Genomic DNA, 15424 nt, shown 5'->3' on the forward strand with positions numbered 1-15424 from the left:
CCGGTCTGGCCATTTAACTTCCAGGGTAAGTTTCTGGTAGGCCACTGCCCTGCAGAGCCGCTGATAGCTTGGAGAAGCCTCATTACCTTTGTCACCACTGCTTGGCTCAGGTGTGGCAAGAGTGACAGATGTCAGCTTAGCAGTTGGCTCCTCCTGGGCCACTAATGCTGGGCACTGCAGGTCCCACTGGCTGGGTCTAAACTGAGTGGCTCTTTGCAGTGGCAAGCATGGTATAGTGGTTAAGAGAGGTGGACTCTGATCTGGAGAGCCAGGTGTGATTTCCCCCACTCTTTCACATGCAGCCATCTGGGTGTCCTTGGGCTATCTACAGTTCTCTCAGTGCTCTCTTGCCTACCTCATAAGGTGTCCGTAGTGGAGAGAGGAAAGGAAAGGTGTTTGTACGCTTCTTTAGAATTTCTTTGGTTAGTGAAAAGCAGGGTATAAAAAAACCCAGCTCTTTTTCAGAAGCCTCTCAGGCTGGCTTGCTACTGGGGAAGGTTACCAACCTCCAGATGGTGACAGGAGATCAATTCAGCTGGAGAAAATGGCCACTTTGGAAGGTATCTCCCTTCCTCAAGCCCTGCACTTCTCAAGCTCCACCCTAACAGTCTCAATGTATTTCCCAACCAGGTGTTGGTAACCCTACTTCTGAGCCATTTTGACCTCCCAGTCCTTGGTTGCAGGCCTCTAAGGTAAAGGTAAAGGTATCCCCTGTGCAAGCACTGAGTCATGTCTGACCCTTGGGGTGACGCCCTCTAGCGTTTTCATGGCAGACTCAATACGGGGTGGTTTGCCAGTGCCTTCCCCAGTCATTACCGTTTACCCCCCAGCAAGCTGGGTACTCATTTTACCGACCTCGGAAGGATGGAAGGCTGAGTCAACCTTGAGCCGGCTGCTGGGATTGAACTCCCAGCCTCATGGGCAGAGCTTTCAGACTGCATGTCTGCTGCCTTACCACTCTGCACACCAAGAGGCTCTTGCAGGCCTCTAGTCATCTGCTATTAGAATGATCACACTCCAGGTGGGGCCTAGAGATCTCCGAGAATCACAACTGTTCTCCAGAGAGGAGTTCCCTTGGGGGAAATGGCTGCTTGGGAGGGTGCTCTGGCGGTACCGGCTGAGGTGCCTCCACTCCCCAAACCCCATCTCCCCAGGCTGCACCCCCAAATCTCCAGGAATTTCCCAGACTAGAGTTGACAAGCCTAAATGCTTTGTCATTAACGTTCATCTATTAACAGCCGTAGTCCAACAGGACCTCACACCTGTTTACCCGATAATGTTACTGCCCCTTGGGCCTCTGTCTGCCTGGATTTCCGTTCTATTATTTCACTATTTCACCGTTCTATTATTTCACTTGAGCTGACCACAGTAGCATTTTCATCAGACCTGGCAACACATCAGCAATCTGTTCTTTTCAAGGTATTTAAAGGACCAAGTTACAGAGAACCAGCAGTCCTTCTACGCATTGTTACCTAAAACTAATGTAATTTGAATGGAGGGGTGGAACACACCATTAAAAATACACCTTATCAAAAGGAGCTATTATTCCCACTGACTTTTTGAATCCTTATGGTGCCTGTTTCCTTGGTAGCAATTATCTGTTCCACATAATAAATTTCTGGTAAGGCCTTGGAGGAGTGTGGCTCATGGCTTAAGTGCCACTCAGCGCTTAACACCCACTAAGGGCAGCTGTCCCGGCCCCTGAGTGCCTCCTCCTCCAACTGACTTGCCTGTCTCTCCAGCGGCCAGCCAGTTGCCTTCCGTCACACACCCCTGACCACCCCCTCCCCCTTACACTTCCCTCTGAGGCTAGGAGGCTGCAGATCCCTGCTGCATGAGAGCTGCCCCTGCCGATGAGTTCCATAAAAGCTGCCTGCAGCCTTTCCAGGTCCTGAGGGAGAGGGAGGCCATCCGCAGAGCTCCTCCACCCCACCCCTCCAATCTAGTGCCCATTGTATTCCTGAATAATCTTTCCAACTTGGCCCCTAGTATTTTCTAATATCTTAGATGGTGGGAGGTTTGGAGGTAAGCTCGTTTTCATAGTTTCTGACTCTTTCTGGCAATTGATAATATCAAATTGTAGGACAATGTCCCATCTAGAGTTGCCAGCCTCAAAATGGGCAACTGTCAGGATTTTTGGACTTGGCTTGGTCTGGAGTCCCTCCAGAGAAAAACAATCCGCAGAGTAACAGAGCGTTTTGAAAGTCTGCAGCTATTAGTTCCTTTGTGGATGAGGCACAGATCCAGACTCATAGTGCTTTGAGGTTTAAAAGAGAGAAATATTTACTGGAAAGATAATTTAGAAATACATATCATATTCATCTGCTTCATCTGGCATCTTTAACTACCAAGCCTATATTTACTCTCAGCATTGCATTTTTTAGTTAGTGTTACTGATACTTTCTCTGAGAGTTCCCTCTTTGGTTTTTTCTAACCTTGAAGTGGGGCCTAAATAAATAAAATAAAAACAGTGTTGGTGTTATTATCTCTTATACACCTTTTTCACAGTGTTTTTCTTTTTTTTTTTAATACCACTCTTAGGTTCAGGGTTCTTCTGTGTTTGGCTCCACCTCCTGCCGTGGCCATTTTTAAAGCTCGTTACACTTCCTGTGGCAGCTATTTTGCGCTTGCATCTACCTACTACTTCCTACTTGCACCTACCTACCACTTAGAGTTCCAAATAAGCTTATAGGCTTAAAAAAAAAAGGTTGTGGATCCTAGAATAAGACCACAAGTTGTCTACCTCATGGTGACCTTGGCCGAGGGCAAGCTTGGTGTGTATGGGAGGAGGGGGGATGTGTCTGAAAGAGATTTCCTGTGGACCTATGATTATATAGGCTCTCACTGACTCAGTCACTATCATGGAGTCAATTCAAAATAGGGAAAGGTCAAACTACCGTGAAAGGGTCCAATGCCTTAGATCAGGGGTAGTCAAACTGCGGCCCTCCAGATGTCCATGGACTACAATTCCCAGGAGCCCCTGCCAGCGAATGCGAATGCTGGCAGGGGGCTCCTGGGAATTGTAGTCCATGGACATCTGGAGGGCCGCAGTTTGACTACCCCTGCCTTAGATGCAACTTCTATGTTATACCCTGCTGCCCATCTGTGACCATTACAGTCTGGCCCTTAAGGAGGTCAGGTGGGGCATATTTGGAAGCAGAAACTGCTTCTAGTGCCACAGAACCAACATCTGTTGCTCTGTCTGTGCCTGATGAGGAGCCTCATGCCAGAACTAGCACTGTTGTTCTGATTTAAAAAATCCTTTACAGCTCCCCTTTTATGGTAAGATATTTTATAATTACTGCTCAACACTATAATGTTTTGTCACTGTAGGAGTGCTTATAAAGTTTACTGTTTTAATAAAGCAATTACATGGTACATATATAGCACTGCTCACTGACCAAGGCGTAACCCTGCATTTAATTATCTTAATTAGTCAAAAGGATAAAAGCCATATGCCTTCTGGTGCTGCTTTGTCTGGAAACTAAGGGATGTTTGCCATGGTGAAAGCCATTTTAAAAACATATTGTTTTACTTAAATGGTCCTGCTGAGACACTTAAAGTCTACAGGACTGACAGTTATGTTTTATTGGAGAGTGTAAAGTATGCTATCACTTTTCCAGAAATGTTCTATAGACCTACACAAGAGTGTTGAAACTCATTAAACACATTTGTAATACCAGAGAATAGGGTTATAGGACAGCAAAAATTGACTCCCTGGGAAAAAACTGATTTCCTGCAGTATAGGAAGAGACGGGGGACGGGGGAATGTTGGAACCAAGGACTTCCTTCTGTCTAGCAAAAAGAGCCTTGCGCCTCAAAAAGGCAGCTTTTTCTATCCAAGGAACATTGATCGGTTAAGGGAGTTGTTGGATCTAACCCCAAGCATTATATTCCCCAAAGGGAATTTTTGGATCTAACCCCAAATCATCATCATCATCATCATCATCATCATCTTCTTCTTCTTCTTCTTCTTCTTCTAAAACCAATAGTCTGGTCCAGGGAAGCTGTTGCAGGTTTCTTTTTTTTTTTGTAGCTTTATTGATTAAGTAGCTGGTTGTCTGAGTAAGTGAAAAAAAGTGTACCCCTCAGTCCAAAATATTAGCATGTATTTATTTAGAAAAAAAATGTTTATGCAACCTCAGAGATAGGGCAACTGTTGGGAGACCGGGGCAGGGGGAGAGTTATGCAAAGGTCATCCTGCAACACCACAATCACTTCTGACTGCATAACTTGAAATGATATCTTTGCATTTCAGGATACTGTAAAATTAAAACCATAGAGTTTAGAGGAGGATCCTAGAGCATTCCACAAGGCACTGGAGTCAATTTCAGTTATGCAGCCAGACATTGTAGCATCTAAAAATATCAGTCCCCGCCCCATTCCCCGACAGCCCTGTTGAGTAAAAATAAAGTTAAAGCAGTACAATAATATCATTAAACCCATAGAAATTATAAAAAGCAAAATATTTAAACTAGCCAGTGAAAATAGCATCATAAACCTTCAGCAGCCTAAAAGAGTATTCATAAAATAGTTGTCAGATTAGAAGCAGTCATAAACACAGCTAAAAAAGAGATGGAGCTGCTCAGTTAAATGCATGGATTGACCTGGTGCCAAGGACAAAAAAGCAGATACCAGGCAAGCCTTAAGGAGGGTAGCATTATGAAGGTTAACTACCAGGACTGCCAGCTCCAAGGTGGGAAATTCCTGGAGATCACATTATACCCTACTGAGGTCTCTCCCTTTCCCAAACCCTTCCCTCCTCAGACTCCACCCTTAAAATCCCCAGTAATATCTTGACCCACCTTTGGGAACCCTAAGAACCAAACTGGGAAATTCCTGGAGATTTGGGGGGGTGGAGTCTGCGGAGGATGAGTTTTAAGGACGGAAGGGACTTAATTGGGTACAATGCTAATGAGTCCACCATCCCAAGCAGCCATTTTTCTCCAGTAGAACTGATCTCTGTCACCTGGAGCTCAGGTGTAATCCAGGGAGACCTCCAGCCACCACCTGAAGGTTGGCAACCATACAATCAAGAGACAGACCCGGGGGGGGGGCTGGGCTATCTGGCAAAATTCCCTTGCCTTCTTAAGACAAGGGAAGACAATCTGGAGGGAGCTGGGCTCTCTCCCTCCATCAGAGTCTCTCTTGAGCCGTATGACACATCTAACATGAATGATGGCAGGGTGACAGGCAGAAGCACAAACTCTACAGAACTACAAGCCACAGAAAGGATCAGAACAATCCCCAGCACTGTGTGGATGCTGGAAAAGGAATTTTGCCTGTTTTCACTGCAGGTAATTGGAGCTTGATTGAGCATCTCCTGCTGCCAGATCGTGATCCAGTATGCACACAAAATGACGAAAACCATGCTTCTTTTGAAGTGTAACTGCTCATTTGTTTCACTGGCAGTGGATACGTGGAGAGCACCCATGTTAAATAAGTGCAGTTATGCATCACAAAACGCATGATTTTAGTGGAGCTGCATTATGGAATAAAAGCAAACAAGGTTGCTGATGCTTGTAGATTAATGGTGGACGGAGAGCAGAGTGGTTTGCATGCTGCTTCCTTCATTACAGACTACAAAGGAACAAAATAACTTGCAAGACAAAGTAATAGATTCTTTAGACTCCTTAATTAGAAAGGGGAGGAAATCCAGCCATGTTGACAGCGGATTTTACTTTTGCTGTTTATTTTTTGCTCGCTGCTTTACGGAACTTTCCTTGCTAGGCTTCCGCTGGGTTTGGAAGTTTGTTTAACTGTATGCTTGTTCATCTGTTCCATCCATTGCTGAACATTTTCACGCCACGAAAACAAAAAAGAATGCTTATTTCATAGGTAATGGTGGGGGGGGGGGTAAGAAAATCCACGTGTTATTACAGGCTGTTAAATTTAGTACAGAAAAAAATGAGTTGTTAATAAGGAACACTCATTCTTTCTAAACTGGCTTAGTTGAATAAAGCTTTGTTGATCTTAAAAGTGCCACTGGACTCAAAATTTGTTCCTTCCTTTTTGTAATATTAAATGCTGTCTGACAGAACCTGTCTGTGCTTTAGCTCGGGGGTTGTCAACATGTGGTCCTCCAGATGTTCATGGACTGCAATTCACATGAGCCCCTGCCAGCATTTGCTGGCAGGGGCTCATGGGAATTGTAGTCCATGAACATCTGGAGGACCACAGGTTGACTACCCCTGCCATAGCTGACCATATGTTTTGAGGAGAAACTTTGGTTAGAGAACTAAGTCTCTTTACTGAAAGCTAATCTACACAGTGTCTGGAGAACTGGGGCAGATATTTGGCAGTGGACATTTAGGCAGTGAGGTGAAAATTCTTCTAAGGAGGGGAGGAGGATCCCTGCCCAGTTAAAAAGGAGGAATCAGATGTGAAGATTTCCTCAGACTTGTTTGAGAGTCCTCAGCAGTCAGAGGGATACTGATACTTCTAGGAAGGAAAAGTGGAAGTACTAACAGAAGGGTACTCACCTTGTAGAAGCCAGGGTAGTTTAGTGGAACTCACAAAGACAAATACAGTGAGTAGAATCAATCAGTTTAAAAAGAAAATCTGAAAGAAATGCCTATGAAAATTTTAAAACCCTGTAATAAAGAACTTTAAATTGTAGATTCAAATGAGTAGCCGTGTTGGTCTGAAGTAGCACAATAAAATCAGAGTACAGTAGCACCTTTAAGACCAACAAAGATTTATTCAAGGCATGAGCTTTTGAGTGCAAGCACTCTTCGTCAGACTAAGAACTGACCATCATAACAGAAGGAATATATAAGCAAAAGTTAATCCTGTTCCATTAGTAAACTGTGTCACAGCATCCACACACAGCCATATGATAACTCCCTGCCAAACCAGCCAATCAGACCCCTCGAACCCATTTGTAGTTCACAAAGACATATCAGAAATAAAACTGTCAAAGCCAGTGATCCACAGCTCACATCCTACTATTTACTGCCGAGCCCCATCTGTCTCCATACCAGTGTGAAACTTTCTTACAAGTAGAAGCTAAGCTGGTAGCTATCTTATCCTGGGACCAGAAAGTAGAAATCAAAATTACATTATATATTACTAACAGTCACATAATCCCAATTAAAATAAATTGTGAGGAATGTGGATACACAAGTTACATAAGGTTAGCATGCATAGTGAGATAAAAAAAACCTTTGTCCTTGTTGAGTCCAGGGTATGTCAAAGTATTGACATTAAATTGTAGAATAACTGGATTGTATCACACAAGTTTGAAACCTTTAGTCCAACTACCCTTAACCTCAATGTCAAATAAAAATCTGACAAAGGATTTTAAAAAAGAGGGCTCCACACCTTCCGACGAAATTCAAGGGCTGAGTAAAGCTAAAAAGATCTGTCAGTGATAGGACAGGACAGTCAGCATCATTTTCTAACAAAGAAACTATGCAACAAGAGCAGCTCAGTCTGTGAGGGAACAGCATTTAATTTAGAGGGAAAATTTAACTCAAGGTGGGGAAGTGTGTGGGAGTCCGTCATACTATTACTAAATGACAATACCAGGTGCCATTAGTGTGCCGTGTAGGACAGGGGTATTCAACCTGTGGTCCTCCAGATGTCCATGGACTACAATTCCCATGAGCCCCTGCCATCTGGCAGGGGCTCATGGGAATTGTAGTCCATGGACATCTGGAGGACCACAGGTTGACTACGCCTGGTGTAGGAGATCTTTTCAAAGGATCTCCTATTTACTCTCCTCTCTAAACTTTGTACAATTTCCAATATTCTTCTCAGGCCACGGCAAAGTTCCTTGAAGGGTAGAAACACATCAAACTCTGCAACCTGAATAAATTATCACATTTGTTGGTATAAATATATCCAATCAGAAGTATTTTGATTTATGAGGTCAGAATACTGTAACCCAGGAGATTAACCATGTCTGTAAATTAAGACTTCTGAGATGAGTTCCGACCCAATATATGCAAACAACACAGGATGAATCACTGAGTAGTTAGAATCTAAGTTACGCCATCTCATCAGTTTAGTCTTGCACAACCTCTTCTACAGACAGCCTTTGCAGGCATATTGGCAGATACCTGTAGTTCATTCCTGAGACAGCTTTGTCAGTTTGATGTACCGACAGTCCGTGCATGAGCAAAAACTTCTGTAGCACTTTCTGTTCAGGTTGGCTGCTTAATCCTTCAAGCCAGCACCTTACTGGAGAACTCATTTTAGGAACCATACTTTGTCTCTTAAATTTTAAAGGTCCTTCGTTGAACTTCTGTATGCTTGTTTTGGGTGGTGGGATGTCTGTGCAAGCCACTTTATAGGGATTCATGTTCCAAAGCAAGAAGCAAAAGACTGTTTCTCAAATTTCAGATGGCTACATCCGCTGGATTCTCCAGTTGGTTGTCACCATGGTGCTTCCATGAGAAGAAGATGCCAGCTGTCTACCAGACAGCCAGAGTACGGGGCATAGTGAGTCACCCTGCAATTTCTGCCAACGAGCTCACTTTAACCAATGTCCATGATGGACCTTAATCCTTCTTAATTTAACTCAAACCTCACATGGTCATAGACTGATGTAAAAGGGGCCATGGGAACAGAATGCCAGCCCAGTTTCTCATGCAATTATATTTAGGTAAAGAAAAAAATATATTTGTTTGGGATCCAACCAAGGCTGATGTTTATGTGCTCCCAGAGGGGTTATTTAAAGCCTTAAGTGAGATTCATTGTTCCATTCCAGAGTTCTGCACAAAGAAAAAAAATGTAGTTTTCATTTGTTGCAAAAGAACCAGATGCCTTCTCCTCGTGCTAGCTCTAATCATATAGGAATTTTGTCATTTCTCAGTACTCAAAATGTGGGGGGACGAGGGGGGGCAATTGTAAACCACTTTGTGTCCTGGGGAGGAGACAAGCGAGATAAAAAATAAATAAATAAGTAATTTTTTTACTCTCCATCTTAGCTGCCTTCTCAACAAACCATTAACTTTCTCTTCAGCCATGTGATGTTCCAACCTCGTCTCAAGCGTATACAAGTGTGAAAGAGTTATGTTCTAGCCAGCCATAACCCTTGGGCTTCCTTTCAGTCACTAATCCATCAAAAAGAATATGATTAGATAATCAGCTCATTTGATGACGTCTCATGGGTTCAACTAATCCTTAAATCTTTTGAAAGCAGATCAGCCAAGACTGATCTACATGTTTTGAAAAGATCGTAATTCTGTGTGGCAGAGAGAGAGAGAGAGAGAGAGAGAGAGAGATTTCTGGCAGGGACATTAGAGTTATTCTTACTCTGCAAGCAGTGTGGATCTGTAAGCAGTGTGGATCACGAAGTCTTGTGGAATTTGTATGACCTTGCCAGCACACCAGTTGTTATAAGCCTTCATCAGGGTCTTATCTCCAGAATCAAGCAATTCTCCATTATCATTTGAAAAGGTCAAAGCCTATTTTAATATCTGCTCTTGAAACCCAATACATATTTTCAGAGCAGGCAGAAAGACTTTGTTTACCATCCTTTAGCAAGCGTAAGTGGGAAGATCCTGGGCTCCAGAGACCAAACTGCTATTCCAGTTTGCACTGTAAGAATAAACAGGGGACATGCCATATCTTCTAAAATTAATTAAACTGAATATCACGATGGTGAAGGGATCAAGAGGCTCATGGGTCAGAGTTATTCTTTTCAGGCTTGTCCTCTCCCTTTCTTTTTTAGGAGATGAGAAGTCGTCACAAAGTGAGGGATCCAGGACATTTTTCATTAACATATCAAAGTGTCTTATATGGAATCAAATCATTGGTCCATTTAGCGTACTTGTAGACTTTCAAACAGTAACATCTTACCCATGTATCTTTGCCAGTTTCATCATCAAACCCCTTCTGTACAGGTTGGATAATGCACTTTCAATATGCTTTTGCAGCTGGATTATCCTGTGTGGATAGGGTTGCCAATCTCCAGGTGGCAACAGGAGATTTCACACTATTACAGTTTATCTTCAGATGACCAAGATCAGTTCCCCATGGAGGAAATGGCTGCTTTGGAAGGTGAACTCTATGGCGTTATCCACTGCTGAGGTCCCCCCTCCCCAGACCCTGTGAGGTAGGGGGACTGAGAGAGCTCTGGCAGGACTGCTCTGTGAGAACAGAACAGTCAGGACTGTGACTTGTCTAAGGTCACCCAGCTGGCTGTATGTGGGGAAGCAGGGAATCAAACCTGGTTCACCAGGTTAGAAGCTGCCACTCTTAACCACCACACCACACTGGCTCAACGAGTAGTTAAACTGAGGGTCTAGAAACAATAAGAGGGCAATGAGATGAAAGATTACTATAGAACTCAGCATTTAGATAAAATATATAAAGGTAAAGGTAAAGGTAAAGGTAAAGGTAAAGGTAAAGGTAAAGGTAAAGGTAAAGGTAAAGGTAAAGGTAAAGGTAAAGGTAAAGGTAAAGGTAAAGGTAAAGGCAAGCATCGGGTCATGTCTGACCCTTGGGGTGACACCCTCTAGCCTTTTCAGACTCAATATGGGGTGGTTTGCCATTCCCTTCCCCAGTCAATACCGTTTATCCCCTAGCAAGCTGGGTAGTCATTTTACCGACCTCGGAAGGATGGAAGGCTGAGTCAACCTTGAGCCGGCTGCTGGGATTGAACTCCCAGCCTCATGGGCAGAGCTTCAGACTGCATGTCTGCTGCCTTACCACTCTGTGCCACAAGAGGCTCATATAAAATATATGGCCATAGCTATACTGATTATAGCCAACAGAGCATGGGCACAGCATGGGGATGGAGCCAACATTGAGCGACCCATCCTGTAACTTACACCTCCTCCCTAGCCTGCCTGCTGGGAGATAGCCATGGAATGACAAGAGTGGATCCACATGGGCATCAGCCTCTTGCCACCTGGTGGTGGAAGCTTGTCGGCAGCCCCTAAGTTGGGCATGTGGCTAGCGTGGTTCCACCTCTCAAGACCCCATAAGGGAACCCCCCAAAATGGAGGGGGTGAACACACAGGCACATCTTCCCCCCCCCCATCAAGGATCTGCCCCAATGCCAAGAATTGTCCCAGCTGTGACTAAATAAGGAACTAAGATTGAATAACAGTACCAATAAACTTGATAAAACATAATGAGCATAAAAACCCATCACATGAAAAATGCAAATAGGGAGGGAAAGGTGGACAAGATGCAGAAATGAGGAGAGGGCAAGCTAGTTGGGGAGCAGGTTTAAATAGCCACTGGGGCTTCACACACACACACACACCCTCTCCAGCCATGCCTGCAGATGCAGCTGCCCAATCACTGCTGCTGGCCTCACCCTTTCCAGCCTGCAGGAAGCACAGGGCTGCAACCAGGCTTCCTTCTGCCCTCCCACCTCACAGTCCACATGTCTCCCAGTGAGCTGGGGCTATATTTGTGGAATTCGCTGCCAGGGGACATAACGATGACCATGAACACAAATAATTTTTAAAAGGGAATTATTATTTGGTTCATTTATATCCCATCTTTCTCCCCAATGGAAACCAAAGCACTGACATTATTTTCTTCATTTTATTCTTACAACAACCCACTGAAGTAGGCTAGGCTGAGAGTGTGTAACTCATTCAAGGTCACCCGGGGACCAGGACCGGTCCGTGAATCAGTCGGTACCGGGCCGCGGCTCCTCCTCGTCCTCCTCCCCAGCTGCTGCCTCGGAGGCTGCCCTGCTACCGGCTTACCTTTGGTGCTCTCCAGAGGCTGCCTTGGCTGGGGCTCCCCCTCAGCATGGCACTGCGCAGCTGCTGCTGGCAGCGCCCCCCCCCCAGCGGGCAGCAGGAAGTCAGGGGCACCAGCAGGAAAGCAAGTGGAGCAGGGGCTCAGGCAGCGGCGACGTCCCTTGGCAAAAGATTCCCCCCCCCCCGGCCTCAGTAAAATTGTCAAGTGTTGACCGGTCCCCGGTGATAAAAAGGTTGGGGTCCACTGTAGTAAGCAATGGACCTTCAGGCCCTTCAGGTCAAGAGAACAGCATGGGTGGAGGGTCAAGTTGCCAGAGCCATCCCTGGTTGCAAATACCTGGAAATCTGAGGATGGAGCCTGAGACAGTAGAACACAATGCCATTATGTCTACCTTCCAACGTGGCCTCCAGGAAAAATAGAAGAAATGTTTTTGTAGTCTGGAGATCAGTTATAATTCCAGGAGCTGTTGTGGTGTGACATCACATCTGCCGGGTGGAAGTGACATCATGCCTCTCTGGGGATTACTGGAAATACTATGGCAATCCAAAATGGCAAGGAGGAACATGCTTGCTTCTCTGCAGAAATCATAGATAACCTTATAACCTTTCCCTGGACTGAAAAATAGGCCCATTTTCCTTCCTAGAAATCACTGCAATTAAGCCTGCCAGCTCTGTGCTGGATCGTGACCAGAATGACTATTGTAGGATCTACTTGTCAGCCTGTCTACCAGGTGCCTGTCATTTCTATTGATCCCTGTGCCCACAACTCTGCAGTGCTTGTGGCAAGACATACAAATGGATATATATATAAAAAAACACAATGAATTTTCTTCGAGGACAGTGCTCCATTTGGAATTCAGCCTTGAGTACGTTGCAAAGACCTTGCTGATGCTCTTGTTGCTCTGCAGCCTCCCTTCCTGCCTCCACACGAGCACACTCGCCCGCCGAAATTTAAATGGGCATCCAGCCCAGCCCAGCCCAGCAGTCCAACATTCGCCTACATTCTTCATATACTAGAAACCTTTTTGGAACAAACCACAATCTCACACTGGCAAAGCCGGCAACCTGTAACCCATCCAACGGCAGAAGGTAAAAGGCAGCAGCTGCATAAGACACCTCTCTGTCCTTCAGAAAACAATGACCTTTCAAGAGGAGATTAAAACGCAGCCAGCCACTGCACAAGACTGTACTCATTAGTCGAAAGGTATGTTTTAAATACATGACGATAACCGGCGTAGAGGGCTTACCTGTGAGGCATTCCACTCACGTAGGCCACTGTGTATTCATAAGACAGTTCACAGGTCTTGAGGTAAAAGTTCATCTCCAGTTCACGCAATAGGGCTAGCCTCCGGGCCTTCTGCTGCATTGGCCCCGAGGCATTATATCTGTGGTCCTTTTCCAGGGAAACCTTGGGGTGGCTCGATGGCTTCTTTACCTTCTTTCTCACCGTCCCACTACCGCGAGCCGCGAACATCTTTATTTTGTCTTCGCTGTTACAAAAAGCAAACACTAAGCTTCTGATCTGAAACTGATTTCCCTCCCCCCCTTTTTCTCTCCAGCAGGTACTTTCATCCCTGTATAACCTTATCCTGGTCACAAAGCTGTAATCAGATACACATCTACAGGGCTTAAACCAGAAAGCAGAACGGTAACCTTTCCATGGGCACATCTGGTAGCGGCTTTCTGCTTTCTGATATACTTGACGCCACCCGTCTTTATAGTTGCTAAAGCGAAAGGCAACAGAGTTCGGGCTGTAGCATCTGCCCTCTAAGCCCTGCTCCTAAACCTTGAATAGAGGCAGGATAAGGGCTCCGGGTGGATGGGTAAGGAACTCTGCACATGGTCCAATGCACTTTTCTTTATTCATCCCCAGGTGACAGGGCTTAGCGTTCACTCAAGCTCCAATGCAAAATTGTAAGCCCAGGATTGCACGAGAGAGAAAGCCAAAATGTTTATGGGGAGATTGAGGAGATTTAATGCAGAATAACCAGAAGCTAAATGCTATTCTCCAGATTTATGTATTGAATATTAATAATTGTTATAAAATTTTATCAACTGTAGTGCCTAGAGTTGGCTAGTGCTTTCAACATATAACACTGGGAAGTTTAACTATCTCTAAGGAATTGGACTCTTGTGGCGCAGAGTGGTAAGGCAGCCATCTGAAAGCTTTGCCCATGAGGCTGGGAGTTCAATCCCAGCAGCCGGCTCAAGGTTGACTCAGCCTTCCATCCTTCCGAGGTCGGTAAAATGAGTACCCAGCTTGCTTACTGGGGGGGTAAACGGTAATGACTGGGGAAGGCACTGGCAAACCACCCCGTATTGAGTCTGCCATGAAAACGCTAGAGGGCGTCACCCCAAGGGTCAGACATGACTCGGTGCTTGCACAGGGGATACCTTTACCTTTACCTTTAAGGAATTGGACAGAATACTACCTGTGTGTTTTATTGCTTTGCCTATTACATACACATACCTTCCCTTTCAATGTGTCCTTCATTGTCAAAATCTGGCCCAGATCTTGCATTCCTAATCAGTGAAGGCCAAATCTGTGTTCAAAAATCCACACCAGAGGGAGCTGGAAGTGCAATGCCCATAGAGAAGGCTTATAAGCATTTGGTTGATACATTAATTCTTGCTAATACCTGGACATATGAATGTTTTTGGAGTCTACGGGACAGCCCCATGAGGCAGCTGGGCACTCTCACTGGCCCAGCCAGTTGTAAGCATGGCTTGGCCAAAGGTGATGTGGCATTCCTGGTGGAGGGGACAGGGTCCAGGCCCACAGCCCAGTGGCGTTGAAGGGAAGCCAGAACCTTCAGATGAGGGACAAAGAGAAGGAGGATAGGAGGAGGTAGACCAGCTGGAACCCAGGGTGGCTATGCAGAAGCCAACTAGGAGGGATGAAAAGGTGATACCAGGAAGGGCCGGTGTGGTATAGTAGTTAAGAGCAGCAGCCTCTAATCAAGATAACCAGGTTTGATTCCCCACTCCTCCACATGCAACCAGCTGGGTGGCCTTGAGCGGGTCACTGTTGTCTTAGAGCTCTACTCTCAGAGCAGTTCTATTAGAGCTCTTTCAGCCTTACCTACCTCAGAGTGTCTGTTATGGGGAGAGGAAGGGAAAGGTGTTTGTAAGCCACTTTGAGGCTCCAAGTACTGAAAAGTGGGATATAAAACCAGCTCTTCCTCTTCGTCATTGTCTTCTCTTACCTGGAAGTGTGGGGACAGAGTGGGAAGGAACACCAGTGTAGCAAAGGTTCTATGGGAGCACAGACCACCTGTGCTGGCAAAACAATGTTAATGTGAGTGCAGGGCCAAGGGAGAGTTATCCAGGAAGAAGAAGAGTTGGTTTTTATACCCTGCTTTTCACTGCCTGAAGGAATCTTAAACCGGCTTACAATCGCCTTCCCATCCTCTCCCCACAACAGACACCCTGGGAGGTAGGTGAGGCTGAGAGAGCTCTGCTCAGTCAGAACAGCACTATCAGGGCCATGAAAAAGCCCAAGGCCATCCAGCTGGCCACACGTGGAGGCGGAGAGTGGAATCAAACCCGGCTCTCCGGTTTAGAAGCCACTGCTCTTAACCACTACACCGTGCTCCACAAAGCAGATGAAACAGCCAAGGGCCCCAGGGGCCAAGGCAACAAAGGATGTGACAGTTATTCAGATGCCTTCTTCAAATAGGTTCTGAATTGATATTATTGCCTAGTTGAACTTTGTAAAAAAAAAAAAAGGAACAGAAATTATTTTCTTTAGG

The 15424-nt window shown here is 45.4% G+C and overlaps 1 protein-coding gene across 1 annotated transcript in view; it reads right to left on the bottom strand.

Annotated features, from left to right (window-relative positions):
* KCNAB1 (potassium voltage-gated channel subfamily A regulatory beta subunit 1) overlaps nt 1-8245 on the bottom strand; it is a 176373-nt gene extending 168128 nt beyond the window's left edge. Inside the window, exon 1 of the mRNA XM_077348618.1 lies at nt 8064-8245. Within this exon, the coding sequence (XP_077204733.1) occupies nt 8064-8209 (146 nt within the window). The 5' untranslated portion in view covers nt 8210-8245. The remainder of the gene's footprint in view (nt 1-8063) is intronic.
* Between the last annotated feature and the right edge of the window lie 7179 nt (nt 8246-15424).

The sequence above is a fragment of the Paroedura picta genome, chromosome 8, assembly GCF_049243985.1.
Source record: "Paroedura picta isolate Pp20150507F chromosome 8, Ppicta_v3.0, whole genome shotgun sequence".
NCBI lineage: Eukaryota > Metazoa > Chordata > Lepidosauria > Squamata > Gekkonidae > Paroedura > Paroedura picta.